At 40.8% G+C, this 21,067-nt stretch overlaps 1 protein-coding gene across 7 annotated transcripts in view; it reads right to left on the bottom strand.

Moving 5' to 3' along the window:
• The window catches only part of ankrd44 (ankyrin repeat domain 44), a 224,632-nt gene that overhangs the window by 139,881 nt on the left and 63,684 nt on the right, over window positions 1-21,067 (bottom strand). For all 7 annotated transcript variants that reach the window (XM_072578948.1, XM_072578952.1, XM_072578947.1 and 4 more), the window contains exons 2-4: window positions 19,111-19,194; window positions 15,112-15,190; window positions 11,524-11,594 (exon numbers count right to left, since the gene is read on the bottom strand). In XM_072578948.1, coding sequence (XP_072435049.1) covers window positions 11,524-11,594; window positions 15,112-15,190; window positions 19,111-19,194 — 234 coding nt within the window. The remainder of the gene's footprint in view (window positions 1-11,523; window positions 11,595-15,111; window positions 15,191-19,110; window positions 19,195-21,067) is intronic.

Below are 21,067 nucleotides of genomic sequence, written 5' to 3'. Positions count from 1 at the left end.
GCATCTGGATAGGTATATGAATAGGAAGGGTTTGGAGGTATATGGGCTGGATGCTGACAGGTGGGACTAGATTGGGTAGAGATATCTGGTCAGCATGGATGAGTTGGACAGAAGGGTCTGTTTCCGTGGTGTACATCTCTCTGACACTATGACTCGAATTGAATCAAAGCAAAATTCAGAAAACTGCTCTCAGTGCTGTGCTCGCTCACCTCAACCAAGACATTAATAGGTGTATATTCATGTTTCACTCCCTACCCAGCAACTCAACCAGGAAACACATGTGACTAGATAAACAAAGAATTGTGATCAATTTATCAATTCACTTCAATGAACTTGCAGTATGGTAAGGAACAAGTACTTGGCAAAAAAAATTACATGTCAAGAGGAAATCATTTTCAGTAGACCAGGGAAATTAAAATGCAGGCTATTCTTTTCAAAGCTCGTACCATAACATTGCATTTTAGCAATTTAAGAATAATTCAGTAAATACATATATGTTATAAGACCATACGAAAATAGGAACGAGATTGGGCTGCTTGGTTCCTCGAGCCTGCTCAAGGTTGACAGGTTGTTCTGTATAATGCAACAGTGGTGTTTCTCTGCGACCTTGTGCTTCAGAAAAATCTCACTGTAGGAGGTGGCTATAGAAAATCACTATACCCATTGTTACAACAGAGGTAAAACCCCTCTGTTAGTTAAAACCAAACATCCAGAAAAGCTTGCCTCGCCATCTATTCAAATGTGAGTGAGTGACAGAACTCATAACTTACAGTATTTTTAAAAAATTTCCAAATTCTAATGACGAACACTAAACAACACGATTCACAAAGGTAAGCCCCCCTTTTCTTAACTACTTACTATCTGACACCAACTCTATAAAAAATACGCTGTTCCAATAACACAATTATTAAACATTACACTAATTTAATCTCAAGACCACAAAGTGTCTGTCTTCAATCTTCTGATCTCCCTGGGTCGTCTATCTTCTTTTTGGTGCAAGCATGTTTTACATGAAAAAAATACCTTTGATAGAGTGCATTTTCTAATTTGTTTCAGAGCAATATTTTAGTTGGGCTGCTAGCTCTCCAGCAGTTGCTCTGCTGTTCAATGGCAGTTGCTCTCTCTCTCTCATTTCAAAATACCAAGTTTATATAGACCCCCATGACACATTAAATTCTTATAACTTGATTGGTTTCCAGGTGTCAAGAATAATAAAATGCAAATTCCATTGGCTTCTGGTAGGAATTTAAAATAATTGGTTAAATTTGAATTGTCATCAAAACGATCAAAACTCAGTTATCCATTTAACAGCCAATTGTTACATTTTGAACAGCCCAGCCTTTAGCTGGCAGTTGTAGCTGTACTTTAAATTCAGAAAAACACTCAAATAGAAAGTGACCATACATGTATTCAACTTCATAATACTGTTCAGTAGAAAGTTCACTTTATCCAAACAACATCCCCAATTCATCAATTGCATTACAGCCAATTAGTGTCAACGCAACCCCCATTATACCAGAATCATCTGTGTGGCTATTCAGACATTCCAAGTTACGACTTTCAAGCATAAGAATCCATCCTTCTCGGCCTAACGGACAGTGGTCCAAAAATTCTCAATATTCTGAGAGAAGAAATTCCTTCTCATATCAGTCATACATTGGCTGTGTGCGATGACTTAATCTATTAATAATATCTCTCTAAATTGTCACTCCTACACACACTCACGCAGACCCTCTCTCATACATGTTCACATGCATTCCCACATACCCTCTCACAGACTTATACCACTTTACACACATGCACACACACACGCGCACACCCACTTGCATACGTGCATATATAAATTTGTGGGTGAATTTCTACTTGCAGAATTACATTTTACTTTGCTCAAAAACTGCATAAATCCATCTAAGATTCTGTAAATCCATTTTTTTAGATTAGAATCGGTCTGACCATTGTAGCACAGACAACCTCAGAGGGAAGCTCACACCTTCAATACATTACCTGGGCCGACATGACTCCAATTGCTAAAGTTCACTTGAGAATGTAACTTTTAAAAAGTTTTGCGATATACATATTAAAGAACTGAAACCAGCATGGTCATTCTAAAAGATGAGCGGCTTAACAACTCAGGTCTTTTTCAATACATAATTTCAGTTACATCACACTGGAAACTTTTGCTATAAATTCTGTGTCTTACAATCTTATTCTCCACAATTACCTGATGAAGGAGCAGCGCTCTGAAAGCTAGTGCTTCCAAATCTTTCTTCCATTCTGGAATATAAATTTAGCTGGAAGCAATTAAGCATCTCCTTAAACACCTGCCACTTTTCATCAACTATTCTATGTTTTAGTCTTCTTGCCTAGTCCACTTGGACCAATTCTATCCTTAAGCAAAGGTAATTGCTCAAGTCCAGAATGCTCTCTGGTAGAGAAGGAGGCAGGCAGGAGGTTGGAAGAACACAGCAAGCCAGGCAGCCTCAGGAGGATCCTAAAGAAGGGTTACATCCAAAATGTTGGCTTTTCCACATCCTGATGCTGCCTGGCTTACTGTGTTCTTCCAGACTCCTGCTTGTCTCCATAAAAGTGCTGATGATCTGGAGCACATCCTGAGATTGCACATACACAAGTATCATCTGCATATTGCAGCTCGATGACACCGGTTGGGGTGACTTTGGTTTTGGATTGAAGGCAGTGGAGGTTGAATAGTTTCCCCACAGGTTGTCTAAGTTTGCTCCATTCCAGTGGGGAGCTTGTCAGCGATGAAGTTAAGCACTGCAGGGACGTAGATTGAGAACAGTATTGGGGCAATGACGCAGTCCTGCTTGACATGTGTCCAAATGGGGAAAGTATCAATGGTGGTGCCATTACCATGACTTCCATGGCATCATGGAGCAGACAAAGGATGATGACAAACTTCATGGTTCAACCAAATCGGAGAAGAACACTCCATAATGCTTCCCAATTGATGGCGTCAAAGGTGGCCTTGCACGGGGACAGGTTCTTTTATCTACATTTCTCCTGCAGCTGTCATGGTGAAAATCATATCCATTGTGGCCCTCTGAAAGGGGAGTACTAAAGTCACTGGACAAGTCAAAAATAATAGAGATATTATAAAAATTATGGCTCTACTTAAAGATTACAAAACCACCAGAACAGGATAATTGGGGAGAGAGAAGAGGATAAAAATTGTAGTGTAGGCACAGACCATAATCCTCCAATCTTCCTTAAGCACTGTCGTGTCAGTGAGATGAACAGCAGCAAATGTGACATCTTTGAAAAAAGAATAAGAGGGCAAGACAGGTTAGATAATCTAACGTGGGTGAAGGGAAAGTGTTTGAAAACAAGTTGGTGAAGTAATAGAGGATTGGTGAAGGTAATATGGTTGATTTCATGTATGGGACAAAAAAGGTACAGTCAGCAATCATAGAACAAAAGAAATCAGGAATAAGCAAGAGGCCAGACTTGAAGTAATGCAGGCCAGAAAGAAGGGCTAAGGTCTTAGTGGGATTTGAAAATAAGGATGAGAATTCTAAAATTGAGGTGTTATTTGTCTGGGAATCAATGTAGGCCAGCAAGCACAGACTTCATTAGTGGGTGATACTTTACATGTTATTATACAAGTAACAGCATTTCAGATGAGCTCAGTATCACACAGGGTCAATAGTGAGAGGCCGACCAGGAGTGCTTCAGAATCATCTTTGAAGAGGTCATCTGATCATAACAGATCGAAAAAGATCCTCAACAATTATAAACTGGTTTAGAAATTTGAAAAGATAATTTGATAAATTGCCTTGTAATAGTTTTATCAATAAAGTTAAAGCTTACAGAATAAAATGGACAGTGGCAAAAACAAAGTTGGCTGAGTGATAGGAAGCAGAGAATAATTGTGAGAATTTTATTTATTTTAGACTGGGGCAAGAGAAATCATGGGGGGTTTCCAAAGGGTTAATCACTGCAACAGAATTACTGATCTATACTAATGATCTAGACTTCAGAGTGCAGGGCACAATTTAAAAACATACAAAGACACAAAACTTGGAGGAATTGTGAAATACGAAGATACATGGCAGATGGAATTATATTGCAGCATTATGGAACTTGTATTTGCAGTAGCAGAATAAACAACTCCAATTTGAAATCGACCTTGATGATTGCATTACAGGGAACGTCAAAACAAAAGGAGACGCTAATGGGAGTAGATCCTTATATAGCTTCAGAAAATGTTATTTTTTTAATAGAAATATATTTTCTAGATGGTATCATGTCAATATAAAACAAATTGTAGTTGGAATATTTCCTGCAAATATGAAGCATATCCCCTCATGCTTCAGTTGAATTGTTTCCAGCTTTAAAGCAAAAGGTAAATTATATCAATTATTCAGTTTGCATTCACCTGTGTGAGACATCAGAACAAGAGGCTTTTTCCTGGTTTGGCTCTCAGGTGTATAAAGGAGAGTCCAAACTAATTAACTTGTAACTGCATGAATTAGTTTATTTGAAGTTTTTAAACATATCAGGAGTAGAGCAAGAGAAAAGTAAATGGTTTTAGTTGATATGGTAAAGCAGTGTGCAATCATAGCAACCAAAGTTCCATGATTTAAATTTGTTTAATTTGATATTTTTAAAAAGAGTCCCTAACACGTGCTTCCAAAATATTCTCCAAACAGTATTCTGGATAGAAAGGATACCTACGTCAGGCTCCTACTTATTGACTACAGTTCCGCTTTCAACACCATTATTCCAAACAAACTCATCTCTGAACTCAGAGACCTAGGTCTCAGCTCTCCACTCCGAAACCGGATCCTCAACTTACTGACCCATAGACAGCAATCATAGACTGTCTAAGAATAGGGGATAACAGTTCATAATCCTCAACACCAGCACCCTGCGAGGTTGCGCACTCAGCTCCCTACTACACTCCTTATGTACTCCCGAATTCCACCCCAACACCATTTACAAATTTGCTGATGACACCATTGCTGTAGGAAACAGAGTACAGCAAAGAAATTGAGTGCTTAGCAGCATGGTGCAAACACAACAATCTCTCCATCATCAGCAAAATGAAGCAGTTGGTCATTGACTTCAGGAAGTGGAGTGGTGGGCACGCACCTGTCTGTATCAAAGGTGCTGAGGTGGAGATGGTCAACAGCATCAAGTTCTTGGGAGTGATGACCACCAACAATCTGCCCTGGTCCACCACATTGTTGCAACTGTCAAAAAAAGCACATCATTGTCCCTACTTCCTTAGGAGGCTAACAAAATTGGGAATTTCCACAAGGACTTGCACAAACTTTTACTAATGCATCATAAAAAGCATCCGATCTGACTCAGCAAGATGGCGGCGATTCTGTCAATAGCTCTGGATAGCTCTGCCTAACAGCCAAGGTAAACTTGTGCTTTTTGCCATCCCTGGCAAACTTATGTGGTGGAATTATTAGTTTAAAGCCTTACAGAACACATATTTGTTAACATTTGGGAGTGGGAAGGATGCCAAAGGGCAAAGGAGCAAGCAAGCAGTTAGCAGGGAGGACACTCCACTGCAGTACCAGGCATACTAGAGACAGCAGCAACAGCTGCCTCTCCTGAATCCCCTGGGGACCTGACAGACTCACAGGAATTGGCTGTGGTGATGGAGAGACTTACCTCGAAAGTTGGGGCTGCAATTGAGGAGATCAGTGGGGAGACTTGTACCCAGGTCCAACCTATCACATCCATGCTGCAGAAGCACGAGCAGGAGATCCAGGGCCTCGGGGAGCAGCTAGAGGAGGTGGAGGGTCAAACTAAGGCCTCGGAAGCTGCGATGGAGTCCTCATCCAGTCAGATCCAGGTGCTGGAGTGAGGTGCAGGCCTTGCGAGACCATATTGACGACTTCAAAAATTGAGGTCGGAGGATAAATCTTCGAATTGTCAGGCTCCTTGAAGGTGAGCAACCAGTCAGCTTCTTTGAAAGCTGGCTGCCGAAGTTTTTGGGCCTTCACATCGAGTCCAGCAGGCTGCAGATTGAAGGGGCTTATCAGGTTACAGTGCACAGGTTAGGGCCGGTACAGTGCCTCCACTCGGTCCTAGTGCACTTCCACTCATACAAGGACAAGCAAAAAGTCATTGGAGCTCCCAGATTACTGGGAAATGATCCACAGGCACTGCTGTACAAGGGGTCAAAAATAACGTTTTTCCTGGAATTCTCTGCAGCTTTAATTTGTAAGAGGAAGTCCTTCGATGAAGTTAAAGAGAGGCTGAGGAACCTGGGTATCCAGTACGCCATGAGATATCCCGCAGTGGCCCATTTCAGCCACAAGGACTCAGTTTATACATCTGACTCAGCGGATAAAGCTAAAAACTTTGTAGACACTTTAAAATAGATAAATTGGCCTGAACAATATAGTTAATGTTTGTTCTCTTTTCCTTCTTTCCGCATGTTTTCCCTGTTTTTTTTATTCCTTTCTTTCTCCCTAATAATTTCTTTTTTGGAAAGGGGGGGAAAGCCTTGGAAAAAGGTATTTTTTTTAAATAACTGGATTTTCTGAAAGGAAATTTTGTGGCTGTTCTTTGTTGTGTCCCCCCCCCCCCCTCCTCTTTTTTGTGCTTGTGCTGTTTATCTTTTAGTCACAAGTAGGGGTGACAAGCAGCCAGGATGGGTGGAGTTCTCATCCTGAATTTGTCTTTTTTCTGTTGATTTAAGGATCATTGCCTTGTTTTTTTTCTGGCCTAAGGCTGGGGCACAGTCCAGGTTTGAGGGAGCTGTGAAGGAGGGGATGGGTAGGGTGAGAGCCCCCTATGGGCAGGGGGAAGTGTCTTCCATTCAAGGTTTTATAGTTGGTTTTCTTTGTAGTTTTTTTTGTTGTAATAGTTGTTTATAGTTATGATAGAGTAGTTTTGTATCTATAGTTCTTTAACTCTGAGTCTTTATTTACTTGTGTTCAGCGCTTTGTAAGCAGGGTTCTTCCTCCCTTCTTCAAGGGTCTCTGAAAGGAGATATGGCGAAGTGTCTTCTTAAATGATGCACCTAGAACATTAAGGGAAGTCATTTGCCTGTTAAAAGGAAAAAAGTGCTTTCTAGCACTAACAGGGAAAGGGTTGATATTACTTTGTTGCAGGAAACCCATCTTGATGATGGGGAGCACCTGAAATTACAACGGGGGGGAGGTGGGCTCTGACTGGGATTTTTTACATCCTTTACTACTAAAAGTAGGGAAGTGGTGGTACTTATCCAGAAAAATCTTCCGTTCACATTATTAGAGCAGGTGAAAGATGACCAGGGACAGTTTGTGATACTTAAAGCCCTGATACATGGGGGAGGAATATGGCATTTTAAATGTCTACTGTCCTCCGGCGCATCCCCTCAAATTTTGATTAGTGCTTTCTCTAAGTTGAGTGCTTTTAGAACACGGCACATTATTATAAGGGGGGGGGAGGAAGTTTTATTGTCTTTTGGGTCTGACAGTGGACAGGATGCCTTGTGGGCCCCCAACTATTTCTTCGCAGGCCAAGGTGATTGACTTATACGAGGAGTTGGAGCTGGTGGATATTTGGAGAGGTCTTCACCCTACCAGCAGGGACTTCACCTTTTTTTCAAACCCACATGAATGTCACACGAGGATTGACCTCTTCCTGGCTCCCTCAGCCCTTCTGGATTCGATTATGGGTTGTAAAATTGAGAATATAGCTATCTCTGATCACGCAGCAGTATATTTGGAGGTTAAGGCAAAGAGTAAAGGGCTAGGTTTGCGGCACAGGCGTTTGGACCCTTTTCTCCTTCAGGATTCCAAATTTGTGAAATACTTTTTGAAGGAGTTTCATGAATTCTTGACTATCAACTCAGGCATGGCTAGTAGCCCGTCTAGGCCAAGGGAGACTGCTAAGGCCTTTGCTAGGGGATTAACTATTTCCTATTTGGCTAGCCGGAAAAGACAGAAGAAGGAACAGCAGCATCTACTTGAGATCCGGTTGAAAGCCGCCAAGGTGGCATATTTTGCGTGGCCTTCGGTGACTAAGCTACAGTGGGTCACTGCCCTCCCGGCTGCCTTGAATTCAATACCGACACAAAACGCAAAGGAAGAACTTGCTTTTGCTAGACAATGGCTGTTAAAATATGGGGATAGGCCAGGGAAGTATTTAGCATACCTGACTCGGAAAAAGTGTACACCCCAATCCATTACTGCAATCAGAGACAGCGCTGGGGTCCTTACATACGATGCTAAAAAGATTAATTAGGCTTTTTCAAGCTTTTACTCTGAATTGTATTGGTCTGAAAGTTACGAGGACAGGAGGGCTAAAATGGAGACATTTTTTTAAGAACCTGGACCTCGCAGGAGGTAACCTTGGAACAGGCCTCTCTCCTTAATACCCCCTTGACAATTCAGGAAATACGGAAGGCAGCTAGGCAACTTCAGAGTGGGAAAGCTCCTGGCCCTGATGGTCTCCCGAGTGAGTTTTATAAGGAGTTTATAGGGATTCTGAGGGCCGATGTTGGAGATGTACAATCACTCCTAATATGCATGAATGCCTATCACCATCTTTGAGAGAAGCTAATATTTCCTGAATTCTTAAGAAGGGGAAGGTTCCTGAGGATTGTGCCTCATTCAGGCCCATCTCTCTATTAAATTCAGATTTCAATATTCTGTCCAAGATTCTGGCACTGAGATTGGAAAAGATGTTGCCCCATATTGTTAAAGAGGACCAGGCAGGCTTTATAAGGGGCTATAGGTCCTCTAATAATATTAGAAGGTTGCTGAATATGGTCCAAGTTTGTCAGCAACAATCGATTCGGGGTTGGTGATTTCCTTAGATGCAGGAAAAGCATTTAACTGGGTGGAATGGCCATATCTATTTTATGTCTTAGAACAGTTTGGGTTGGGTGGGTCTTTGCTAGGTGGGTGGAGGTTTTATATCGCCACCCTCTGGCGCCACAGTCGTTACCAACTGGGTGAAGTCTGGGAATTTTAGGATTGTTGTTTGCGTTGGTGATTGGCCTCTGCCAGCGGCTCTTTCATCAGACCTTCCACATAACCGCTCCGGAAGTGGGATTGAGGGCACACAAGATTACACTGTATGCGAATGATGTCCATCTGTTTTTAATCAAACCTGATGACCTCCATACCTCATTTGATACAATGTATCAATTCATTTGGGGTTACTTCAGGATATAAGATTAATTTTGCAAAATCGAGGCTATGCCTTTGGGGAACCTTAAGGATGTGCCAGAAGTTGAAGGTGGCCCCAAGTTCCCTTTTAAGTGGTAACGGGCAGGGTTCCAATACCTAGACATTTTTATTACCCAAGTTTGATCTGTTATTTTGGACTAAATTTGCTCACTTTGGTCAACAATATTAGGCGAGATCTCCAGAGATGGGAGGCTCTTCCAATTTATTTGTTCCAACTTGTTTGCTTTATCCCATGAGTATGCTCCCTACAATATTTCCCAGGTCAACGCTGCGGAAGCTTATGGGATGGTTTGGTTCCTTTGTCTGGCATCGTGGGTGGCCCCTCATCAAACTTACTAAATTGCAGTTGCCTCAAGGAGGGGGAGGAGTTGATTTCCCAGACATCAGGAAGGACCAATTGAGTTCCCTGCTGTCCTTTGTGCTTGGGTAGGTAACGATCCAAGCTCAATATGGCTGGATATTGAGGCCTCCCAGGCAAAGTGCCCTCTTATTAACCTGTTGTGCATGGATAAGATGAGGGTAGTTATGGACCACTGCCAGAATCCTGTTGTCATGAGTACAGTCAAGGCATAGAGTGCGATGCATCAGAGTGAGGGTTGCTTCTCCAAGACTTCGTCACCCACGCCTATAGTTGGCATGCCAGGGTTCCGACCAGGGATGATGGACTCAGGGTTCAAACTATGGGCATGAGGAGTTTCTAGCTTGGGAGACTCATTTGAGGGTGAGGTTATGATGTCTTTTGAGCAACTGAGCCGCAAATGCGGGTTGTTTAGCAGAGATCTTTTCTGTTTTTTCAGGTTAGGGATTTCATCCAGAAGAAGACTATGCTTCTCACTAAGCCCTATAAGCCCGATACAGAGAGGTTGTTTCAACGTTCGACAAACACCCTTTCAGTTAGTGCCCTCTATCAGCTGCTGGGTGGCAGGGCCTGGCAGGATATTAACCGGTTATGAGGGGTCTGGAAGCAAGGAGTGGAGATCTCTTCTGAAACATGAGAGAACATAGGGGAGAATGCTCAAAAGATCTTAATCTGTAATAGGACATGCGCTTCGTAGTTAAAATTTCTGCACAGGGCTCATCGGGCACCAGACCATCTGGCAAAGTTTAAAAAAGGGGCATCTTCAGTGTACCCCAAATGTAAAATAAGTGTAGATACTCTTACCCATTGCTTCTGGACATGCCACAGGCTCCGTGTTTATTGAAGCGCTGTGGGGGGAGAGATAGGGAGGGTATTGAGGACTGAAGTCAAAGTAGACCAGATATCTCTCCTTTTAGGTCTACCGAATTTACCATCTTTAGACGGACATGGGAAGAAACTATTTAATATTCTTGCACACTGTGCACGAAAGAATATTCTGATGACCTGGGAGTCTGAGAACCCTCCAGGCTTGCTGGGATGGCAGAAATTAATTATGGAGCACATTCCTTTGGACATTTTTACAAACATGGTGCACCACACAACAGACCATTTTTATAAGACATGGCAGCCCTCCTTGAGTTATTTGGATATAGATTTGTCAATTGGACAGTTAGGTTTGTCAAGCCCTGGGCCCTGGAGGGGGTCTCCTGAGTTAATATGGGTAAATATACAATGCTTCCGTTCCTTTGTTTGGGAGCTTTGCGCCGAGCACAGCTGTTCTGTATTTTGTGATCTCTTTGCTTTTCTTTTTTTTGATCTATTAGTTATTTACTTATGTATTGGTGTTGCTTTGCACAGTGTTAGGGTTTGTGTTGTATTATAGGGTAGGTTAGTAGTTAGTAGGCAGTAGTTGTATTGTAATTTGTGTTTTTATTATACTGATATTTGTTATTGATTGCATTTTTCAATAATTTTATATGTTTGTAAAGTTAAACATTTGCTAATAAATATATTTACCAAAAAAAAAAGCATCCTATCTGGATACATCACAGGATGGTACAGCAACTGGTCTTCTCTAGACTGCAAGAAATTACGGAGTGTCGTAAATACAGCCCAATCCATCACACAAAGCAGCCTTCCATCCACTGGCTCCATCTATAATTCCTACTGCCTCGAGAATGCAACCAACATAATCAAGGACACCTTCCACCCCAGTTACTCTCCTCCACCATCTTCCTTCAGGCAGAAGATATACAAGTTTGAATGCACATATGAATAGATTCAAGAACAGCTTCTTCCGTGCTATTATTGAACTTTTGAACAGATCTCTCAAATGTTAATTCTGATCTCTCTCTGCACCTTCCTGCAGATGTAAACTGTATTTTGCATTTTGTATGTTACAACCTGCCTGAATAGCAGGCAAAGCAATACTTTTCATTGTATCGCGGTACAAGCGACAATAGATCAATCAATTCCAAAGAACCAGGTTGGCAAACTTACATCACTCCGAGAAGCAATGGCACGATGAAGTGGGGTTAACCACATATTATCTTTAGCATTGACACGTGCACCTGTAAAATAAAAATCACAAATAGAGTAATTGTGCCCTGTGCATTGAAAATAAACATGCAATAGAGTCTTCTTTAGTACCTCAGATTAAGGATACCGCAACGTAAAACATTTTGAAGTTACTTAAGTTGAGCAAGTAGCAACATGGGTTCATAAATACATAATTCAAATTGGTACAAATGCAAGTTACAAAATGCTATCACTAAACCAATTTATCATTGTTGAGGATCGTATACAATCTGTAATGATCAGACAACCTCTTCAAAAATTATTCCAAAGTGGCCCTGGTCAGCCTCAAATTTTAGAATTCTCATCATTATTTTCAAATCCCACCAGGATCTTCCTCCCCTTTGGCCTGCATTTCTCCAATTGTGGTCTTTAGCTCATTCCCGATTTCTTTTTATTCTATGATTGCCGACTGTGCCTTCCCTCCCTGAAGCCCTCAGTTTCTTCACCTTCTCCACCTCTCACATTATTACTTATAACCGATCAGTATAGTAGAGCTTTTGAGTGAATGTCCCTACATGCAAATACAAGTTTTGTTCAGTGTTAAACGGTGCTATATGACTATGACCATAAGGGGCAAGAACAGGAATAGGCGGTTTAGCACCTCGACCCTGCTCTGCCATTTAATAGGATCATGGTTGACCTGAAATTCCTCACGTCCACGTTTTCTGCCTTTGCCCCATAATCCTTTACTCCCCTACTGATCAAGAATCTGTCTATCACAGTCTTAAATATATGCAATGACTCTGCACACAGCTCTGTGGGACAGTGCCAAAGGCAGTCAACCCTCAGAAGAAACTAGCCCTCATCTCTCTGTAAAATTGATACCCCTTTATTTTAACACTATGCCCTCTGACCCAATTCTATGCCATAAGGGGAAACATCCTCTCAGTGTTTACCCTGTCAAGCCCCTTAAGAATCCTTTAAGTTTTAATAAGTTACCTTGCATTACCCTGACCTCCAGTGAGTAGAGTCACCACTACCAAAAGCCTTTACTCATAAGAAATTCCCTTCATATCAGGGATCATCCTAGTGAACTTTCTCTGAACTGCCTCCATGTTTATTTTTCTTTAACTAATGGGACTAAAACTGCTCACAGTATTCCAAATAAGGCACCTTTAGAGATGCAGTAAGACTCCCCTACTTATTCCAAACATCTTGAAATAGGGTCTTACGTTCCATTTGCCTTCCTGACTGCCTGCATATTCTAGCAGGGAGATTTGTTTGAATTGATGTGGAAATTTCTAATTGAATTCTTAATCTACCAAGATGAGCACAAAGTTATTATATGGAAACAAGGAGATGAATGGCTAAGATTCCTGAACGAGGTACAAGTTGCCTTTCAGAAACTTCAGAAGCACCTTTCATTTCCTTTGGGATATCGAAAACTAGTTTACACCCAATTAAATACTTTAGAAGTGTAATCAATTGTAAAAATGTAAACAAATACAACAGTGAACGTCCACAAAAAAGGGAAATGACCGGATAACTTATTTTCACTAATGCTTGAACAAAGATAAATGCTGGCCAAGATAAAGTGTCATCAGATCTTGCATTTCCACCCAAGGAGACAGGTGGGTCCTGGTCTAAAGGCTCCTCTGAAAACAGCAGAAGTACAACACAATACTCATTTTCCTAGAGTCAGAATTATACAGCATGGACACAAACCTTTTGGTCCAACTAGTCCACACTGACAATGTTCCCAAATAAACGCGTCCGACTTGCCTATGTTTGGCCCATATCCCTCCAAACCTTTCCTATTCATGAACTTATCCAAATGTCTTTTAAATTTTGTAACTTGCCTACATCCACCACTTCCTCTGGTAGTTCATTCCACACATAAACCACTGTGTAAAAATGCAGCCCCTCATGTCCTTTCTAAAAACTTTCTCCTCTCACCATGAAAATATGCCCACTAGTTTTGAACTCCCACACCTTAGGGAAAAGACCCTTGCTATTCACCTTATGTATGCCCCTCATTATTTTACAAACCTCTAAGGTCACTGCTCAACCTCCTACACTCCAATGGAAAAAGGTCCCAGCTTGTCCACCTGATTTTTATAAGGCAAACCTTCAATTCTTAGCAATATCCTGGTAAATAGTTTCTAAACTTGCTCTGATTTAATAATATCCTTCTTCTCTCAAGTTTTTCATTTTTGCCTTGCACATCAGTGCCCATTTTTCCAGAAGTCCATAGTTAAATACCCTTCTGTGTTAATCCAAACAATTTTAGCCCAAACCATAAATGGTTTCCCACATGACAATGAGGAAGGCAAATGGTCTCCCTTCAGCTTTACAACCCATCTGCAGCCTTGGACATAGCTGATCACTCAGTCTTGCTCCTATGCTTCCCCACAGTTTCCCAGCTGGGAGACACTACAGTCTCATGCTTCTATGATCATTTATATAATCACCATTATTGGCCTCTCGTTGTACTCTAGATAGTTGGTTTGGCATCGCCCAAAGTTCTAAACTTGGATTGCTATTTTTGATTTACAAGCTGCCCTCAACATCATCAGAAAATACATCATGTACAGTGATGGCATCCATCTTTAACAAACTACCCCATAGTATCACTCATGTGTCAGATTTCTTGTCTGACATCCAGCATTGGTTGAGCAACCATTTCTACAATTAAATAGGAAGATTGAAGCTATTGTCTTCCATTCCTCTCACTGGCAAGTGTCAGAGGCTGAATCAAACTGCGGATTTAGCATCATATTTGGTACCAAAATTAGCTTTGTGATCACACAGATGGATATTGCTTACTTAAATCTCGATCATTTCCTGGACAATCTCTGCCTCAGCTCTTCTGCTGCTGAAACTTTCATTCATGTTATCTCTAGGCTTTTCTGTTCTGACATACATCTGAATGGTCTCCCATATTCTGCACCCTATAAACATGAGATTGCCCAAAACTCTGATTGCCTGCATCTAAACTTAAGGAAATACTTTTGGCCTATTAATTCTATAGTTGTCGACCTACACGACTCCTGATTAAACAGCGCCTAGATTTTCAAGTTGTCATTCTTGCTTTCAATTCTTGTATGATTTGGCTTTTCCCTAACTCTAATTTCCTCTAGGTCAAGTTAATTGCACTCCTCATTCCAGTTTCAAGTTAATTGCACTCCTCATTCCAGTTTCTTGATGGCTCCACAATTAGTACCTGCTCCTTCAACTACCTATGTGCCAGGCTTTGTAACTGTACCTCATCTTGCTCTTCTCAGGCACTCTAAGACCTAACTCTTCGATGAAGCTTTTGTTAAATCAACCCTCATATCTCCTGGTGTCATATTTTGTTTTAAGTCTCTATTAAAAGGGGAGAAATAAAGTAGTGTGAACTACATTGTGAATCAAATAAAGATTTCCTGAATGTTTAACGAACACAATGTTTAATTCCACAAAATCTTGTCTGTATCATCACAGATAAAAAAATTAAAGCAAAAACTTAATGCCAATCTTTTCTGTTCAGAATTAACTAGCACAAAACAGGAATGTCAGCGCTGGACTTACCTGACAAGATAAGAAGCTCGATGATTTCAGCATCTCCAAGAAAGGCAGCTGCATGTAGTGGTGTCCGCTTTTCAGGATCCTTTTGAAAAAAAATCATAATTGAGCATGTTAAAACGATATACATAAATAATCTATTCTCCGTGTCATTAGTGAATTAAATTTGAATGTGAAGATGAATAGTATGGATTAAAAACTGACCATGCCAATCATTGACTAGACATGTGAGCCAACAGGGTCAAATGACTCATTAAAGATTGCCAGGGAACGATCAATTTACAACACAAAGTGCATTAAATCACTCAATTCTCCGACACCATTTGTTCAAACACTAGGAACAACTTTATTCATTTCCATAAAAAGAGGAAATAAATACATAAGTATTCTGTATTTCATGTCTTCCAGCAAACTTTGACATACAGACTTAATATTCTATGAAACTAATTTATGTTTGTATTATCAAACTAAAAATTCTTATTAGACTCCAAAGTAAATACGCACTGATCAATCTGGAATTGTACTATACAGTATTGTTCTGCATTTGGTGTTTTTAGGCTGTGTTAAGATTCCCAGAGACAACAAACACTTAAAAGTTAAGTCCAAACAACCAGTATTTAACTAAAAGAATCACAAGATTTCATAGTTTTAGGAAATATGATTGTTGCTGCACATGAAAACACCCTTTTGATGAGCTGACCTATTTCTCTTTCTAATGAAGTTAACAAACCTTTTGGCAAATTTGATGATATCACCATAGAATTCTGTTGCTGACAAGCTGATTTTTGTTTTTCACCTGAGAATTACATAAATAATTGAAACATTTTAATGAGATAAGGGTAGACCTGCTGGCTCTAATCTCAAGCTTAATAGATAGGTTGTGCACTGGTTAAGTTCTCTCAATTCCAAGCCTGACTTTGTTAACAAAGCATTTCAAATTCCTTTCCTTTCATCTTGCACTTCACACTTTAATCTCCAATCTACAAATTATACTCCTATGTCTTATATTTCTAATGCCCATTCCTTACTGCTCTTCAGGTGGTTACTGTGAGCTGCATTCTTGAATTGCTGCAGTTCATGTGGTTGGTGTAAATAAAAGGTAAAGTCGCCAGAGTCCCCTCAGACTATGGGGCTGCTCTCTTCTCATTAGCGAGAAGAGTGGTGGTGGTTAACCTGAGGGTTGCCACACCTCAGACAAGGGAGAAGTTGCGAAGGAGAGTCCTTCACAGTAACATCATCTGGTAAAGGAAATTAACCCACACTATTGGCATTACTGCAACACAAACCAGCCATCAAACCACCTGATTCCCTTGTTCTATAATGTATCACTGAGCCAGATTTTAGGTTTGAGCATTGGTCTTAGCTGGACTGGAGTTAGTGGTGCTTTCATTAAGTTCAGTGTGACCTTAGAGGTTTATAAAATCATGAGGGGCATAGATAAGGTGAATAGCAAATGCCTTTTGCTTAGTTTCAATTGCTACCCACACCCTACGGCGCATACTGTTACGGTTGAAAGAGAAAGATTTAAAAAGGGACCCAAGGGCCAACTTTTTCCCCCACACAGAGGGTGGTTCATATGCAGAATAAATTAGAGGAAGTGATTGACGCAGATACAGCTACAACATTTAAGATACATTTGGACAGGTACATGAATAGGAAAGAGTTAGAAGGATATGGGCCAAACACAGGCAAGTGGGACTAGTTTAGGTTGAGAAACTAGGCCAACATGGTCAACTTGGACCAAAGGGTCTGTTTCCATGCCGTGTGACCAGGACGCTCGACAAATGAAAAAATGATTTTATTGCCACATGTATTTTACAGTTTCAAAATACTGTATTGCAAAATATTGCATTGCAAAATACAATAAATAGAGAAAAACTTTTATTTGTCTCAACATTATGGCACCATCGCGATAGTTTTAAGAACAAGACGAACATGAAAAGGTATAGCTTAAAGAGAAGTCCACCGAAATTCTGAGCCAGCTTAGAACCACTACCACCTCGTTGCCACCTGCGCAGGACCAACTTCAAATCACGTCTCTTGCCAAGGCTCACCTTGTCGATGTCACTGTGATGCCCTTGCACCACTGCTTCACTGTCACCAGGCCAAACCAACGATGAAATCAACAACCCTCAGGTGCCATCTTTTGCCACTGGCCTACCTCACTGACACTGCCGATTCCGGAGTCCCATGTTCACCACTGAAAGTAGGGGCTTGCTCTCCTCCATGCAAACAAAAAAACAAACACTGCAGGGAAATGCTGCTGGGCAAACCAGATGGATTAAAATTCGATACATTCCCAGGGCCGGATAAGCTTCATCTCAGTATGTAAAGGAACAAGCCCAAGAAGTAGCAAAGGTGCTGGTCATTTTCTAAATCTCTATAGACTTTGAAACAGTCCCTAGGGATTGGACAGTAGCTAATGTAACCTCATTTTTTTTAAGGGAGGCAGATAGAAAAGAGTTAATTACAGACTGATTAGCTTGAGATTTGTAGTCAGAAAAGTTCTAAAGCTCATTATACAAGAATGCAACAACGGAACACTTGGAAATTAATGACAGAATTGGACAATCAGCATGGATGTATGAAGGGGAAGCTGTGCTTGACAAATCTGGAATTTTTTGAAGATGTTACTAATACAGTGGATACGGGGAAGCCAGTGGATCCTGTTTACTTGGACTCTGAGGCTTTTGATGAGGTCCCAGTAAGAGATTAGCATGGAAGGTTGAAGCACATGAGACTGGAGATAGTGTACTGAAATGGATTGAGAATTGACTGACAAACAGGAAACAAAACTACAAATATTGTATTGTGGCAGGCAGTCTCTATTGGAGTACCACAGGGATTGATGCTTGTACCTCAGTTATTTTTAACATAACACTATTAATGATTTAAATGAGGGAACCACTTGTCCTATCTTCAAATTTGCAGATGACACCAACCTCGACAGGAGAGTATGCGGTGAGGAGAATGCATAGAAGCTTCAGTGTGATATGGACAAGTAAAGAACGTAGGCAAATACATGACAGATGCAGTACAATCTGGATAAATGTGAGCCTATCCACTTTGGTAGCAAAACCAGCAGGCAGATAATTATACGAATGACAATAGATTGGGGGGTGGGGAGCTGTCAAATTCAAACAAGATAGACACAGGAAGGATGTTCTCGATTATCATGGAGTCCAGAACCAAGGGTTGTAATCTAAAGGTCAAGAGGTGGACCTTTTACGACAGAGAAGAGGAGAAATTTCTCCATATAGAGAACGGTGAGACTGTGGAATTCTCTGCCACAGAAAGTATTGAGGCCAATATACTGAAGACTATCAAGAAAGATATGGTGTAGTTCTTAGGACTAAAGGGATCAAAGGGTATGGGAAAATAATGGGAACAGTGTACTGAGTTGGAATTCTGGATTAGTGGTGCTGGAAGAGCACAGCAGTTCAGGCAGCATCCAACGAGCAACGAAATCGATGTTTCAGGCAAGAGCCCTTCATCAGGAATAAGGGCTCTTGCCCGAAACGTCGATTTCACTGCTCGTTGGATGCTGCCTGAACTGCTGTGCTCTTCCAGCACCACTAATCCAGAATTTGGTTTCCAGCATCTGCAGTTATTGTTTTTACCTTACTGAGTTGGAAGTTCAGTCATAATCATATTGAAAGGTAGAGCAGATTCGAAGGGTAAATGGCCTAATCCTGCTACTATATTCAATGCTTTTAAGTTTCTACTGGATTTCAAACTGAAAGCCTCTTTCAGTCTAGAAAGGAATACACTTTCAATGGTATTTTCTTATGAATGTCAGATAAAGAGAAGTACTGAAAAACATCCTCGTCTTGGCAACACGCTCTTGGACACAAACTGAAACACTTCACTTTAGTCTCCAGTCAATTGAAGTTGAGCATTATGCAGCAGAACAATCCAGCTATGACTGTTCAGTTTTGCAAACTAATCAGTTAAAAATAAATGTTCTGGAAACAAATTTCTTGCTTACTAAAAACAATAACCTACCAAAGCATTGACATCTTCGGTTTTATAAATCAATATTCGCACCTCATCAGGATCTCCGTTAAATATTGCCTGGACCAATGGAGGCTAGGAGAGAAAGAAAATAATTTCTTGTGTTGATCATTTTACAGAATTTTAAAAATATGTAGGCAGGTTCGTATGAATAAAAAAAAGCTCAGAAAACGACAACACACATTTCAGCATTAAACTAATACAACACATTTCAAATTTCAGCAAGCTTCTCAATAACAGCCCTTTCTTCCCCATTTATAGTAATTAAAAAAGTACCTCAACAGTCTGAAAGAAAACTAAGAAAGTCAATACGGTGCCGATAAATACTGCAAAATCTGTTAATGCAAAATCAAAACAGTAGAGATAAAAGGTAAACTACCAAAGCAAATAATTCAACGGTAATAAATTTTTTCTGTGATTACACAATTACTTTCTTCCTTAAAAGAACACAAGTAGTAGGAGCAGAAGAAGACTATATGACTCATTGAACCCATGCCATCATTCAACATCATCATAGCAATCTTGGGCTTCAAACCTGCCTGCCCACCTGTTCCCTGTATCAAATTCCCAGAGATAGCAAAAATCTGTCAATTCAAGCTTTAAAATTTATTCAATGATGGAGCATCCACAGCCCTGGGCTACAGAATTCCAAAGATTCAATAAACTTTTGCGTGAAGTCATTCTAACCTCCAGAGAATATCAGACCAATTTATACACTCAAAGGACACCTTGGCTATCCTAGAGGCCACTGAGATACATAGAATGTTTACAGCATGGAAAGAGGCCCTTCAGCCTATCATGTCTGTGCTGGCCATCAAATATCCACAAATTCTAACCTCATTTTTCAGCATTTGGCCCTTAGTCTTGTAAGCTATAGTGTTTAAAGTTTTCATCTAAATAGTTCTTAAATGTCAGAGGATTCCCATTTCTACTATCCTTTCAGGCAGAGTCTTCCAGATACCAATAATCCTTTGAATGTATAAACTTCTCTGCAAATCCCTTCTAAACCTCCTGCTCATCTCAAAACGGTGTTCCCTCGTTACTGATTCCCTCTACTAATGGGAAATATTTCATCCTAACAGCTCTACCTTCCCTGCCATAGGGAAAATAATTCGATCCTCTTAGATGAATCACTTCAGCTGAGGTAAAATCTGATGAATTTCTTCTGCCCCCTCACATCCTTTCAAGAGTGTGGTGACCAGAATTCTACACAGCTCACCAGTTAGAGTCAGAGATGTACAGTACAGATCAGAACCTGCGGTCCAACTTGTCCATGCCAACCAGATATTGGAACCCAATCTAGTCACACCTTCAAGCACCCGGCCCATATCCCTCCAAACCCTTCCTATTCATATACCCATCCAGATGCCTTTTAAATGTTGCAACTGTACCAGCCTCCACCACTTACTCTGGCAGCTCACTCCATACACATACCACCTTCTGCACGAAAAAGTTGCCCCTTCGGTCCCTTTTATATCTTTTCTCCTAAACCTATACCCTCTCGTTCTGGATTCCTCACCAGAGGGAAAAGACTTTGCCTATTTACCCTATCTATGCCCTTCAATTTTGTAAACCTCTATAAGGTCACCCCTCAGCCTCCGACGCTCCAGGGAAAACAGCCCCAGCCTGTTCAGCCTCCCCAATGCTCAAATCCTCCAACCCTGGCAACATCCTTGTAAACCTTTTCTGAACCCTTTCAAATTTCACAACATGTTTCCGATAGAAGGAGACTAGAATTGCACGCAATATTCCAAACATGGCCTAACCAATGTCCTGTACAGCCGCAACATGACCTCCCAAACTCCTGTACTCAATACTGTGACCAAGAAAGGAAACCATACCAAATGTCTTCTTCACGATCCTATCTACCTTTCGAGGAGATATAAACTTGCACTACAAGGTCTCTTTGTTCAGCAACATTCCCTAGGACCTTACCATCAAGTGTATA

The sequence above is a fragment of the Chiloscyllium punctatum genome, chromosome 10 (genome assembly GCF_047496795.1).
Source record: "Chiloscyllium punctatum isolate Juve2018m chromosome 10, sChiPun1.3, whole genome shotgun sequence".
In the NCBI taxonomy this organism is placed as follows: Eukaryota; Metazoa; Chordata; class Chondrichthyes; order Orectolobiformes; family Hemiscylliidae; genus Chiloscyllium; species Chiloscyllium punctatum.
This window is presented reverse-complemented; position numbering and strand designations above follow the sequence as displayed.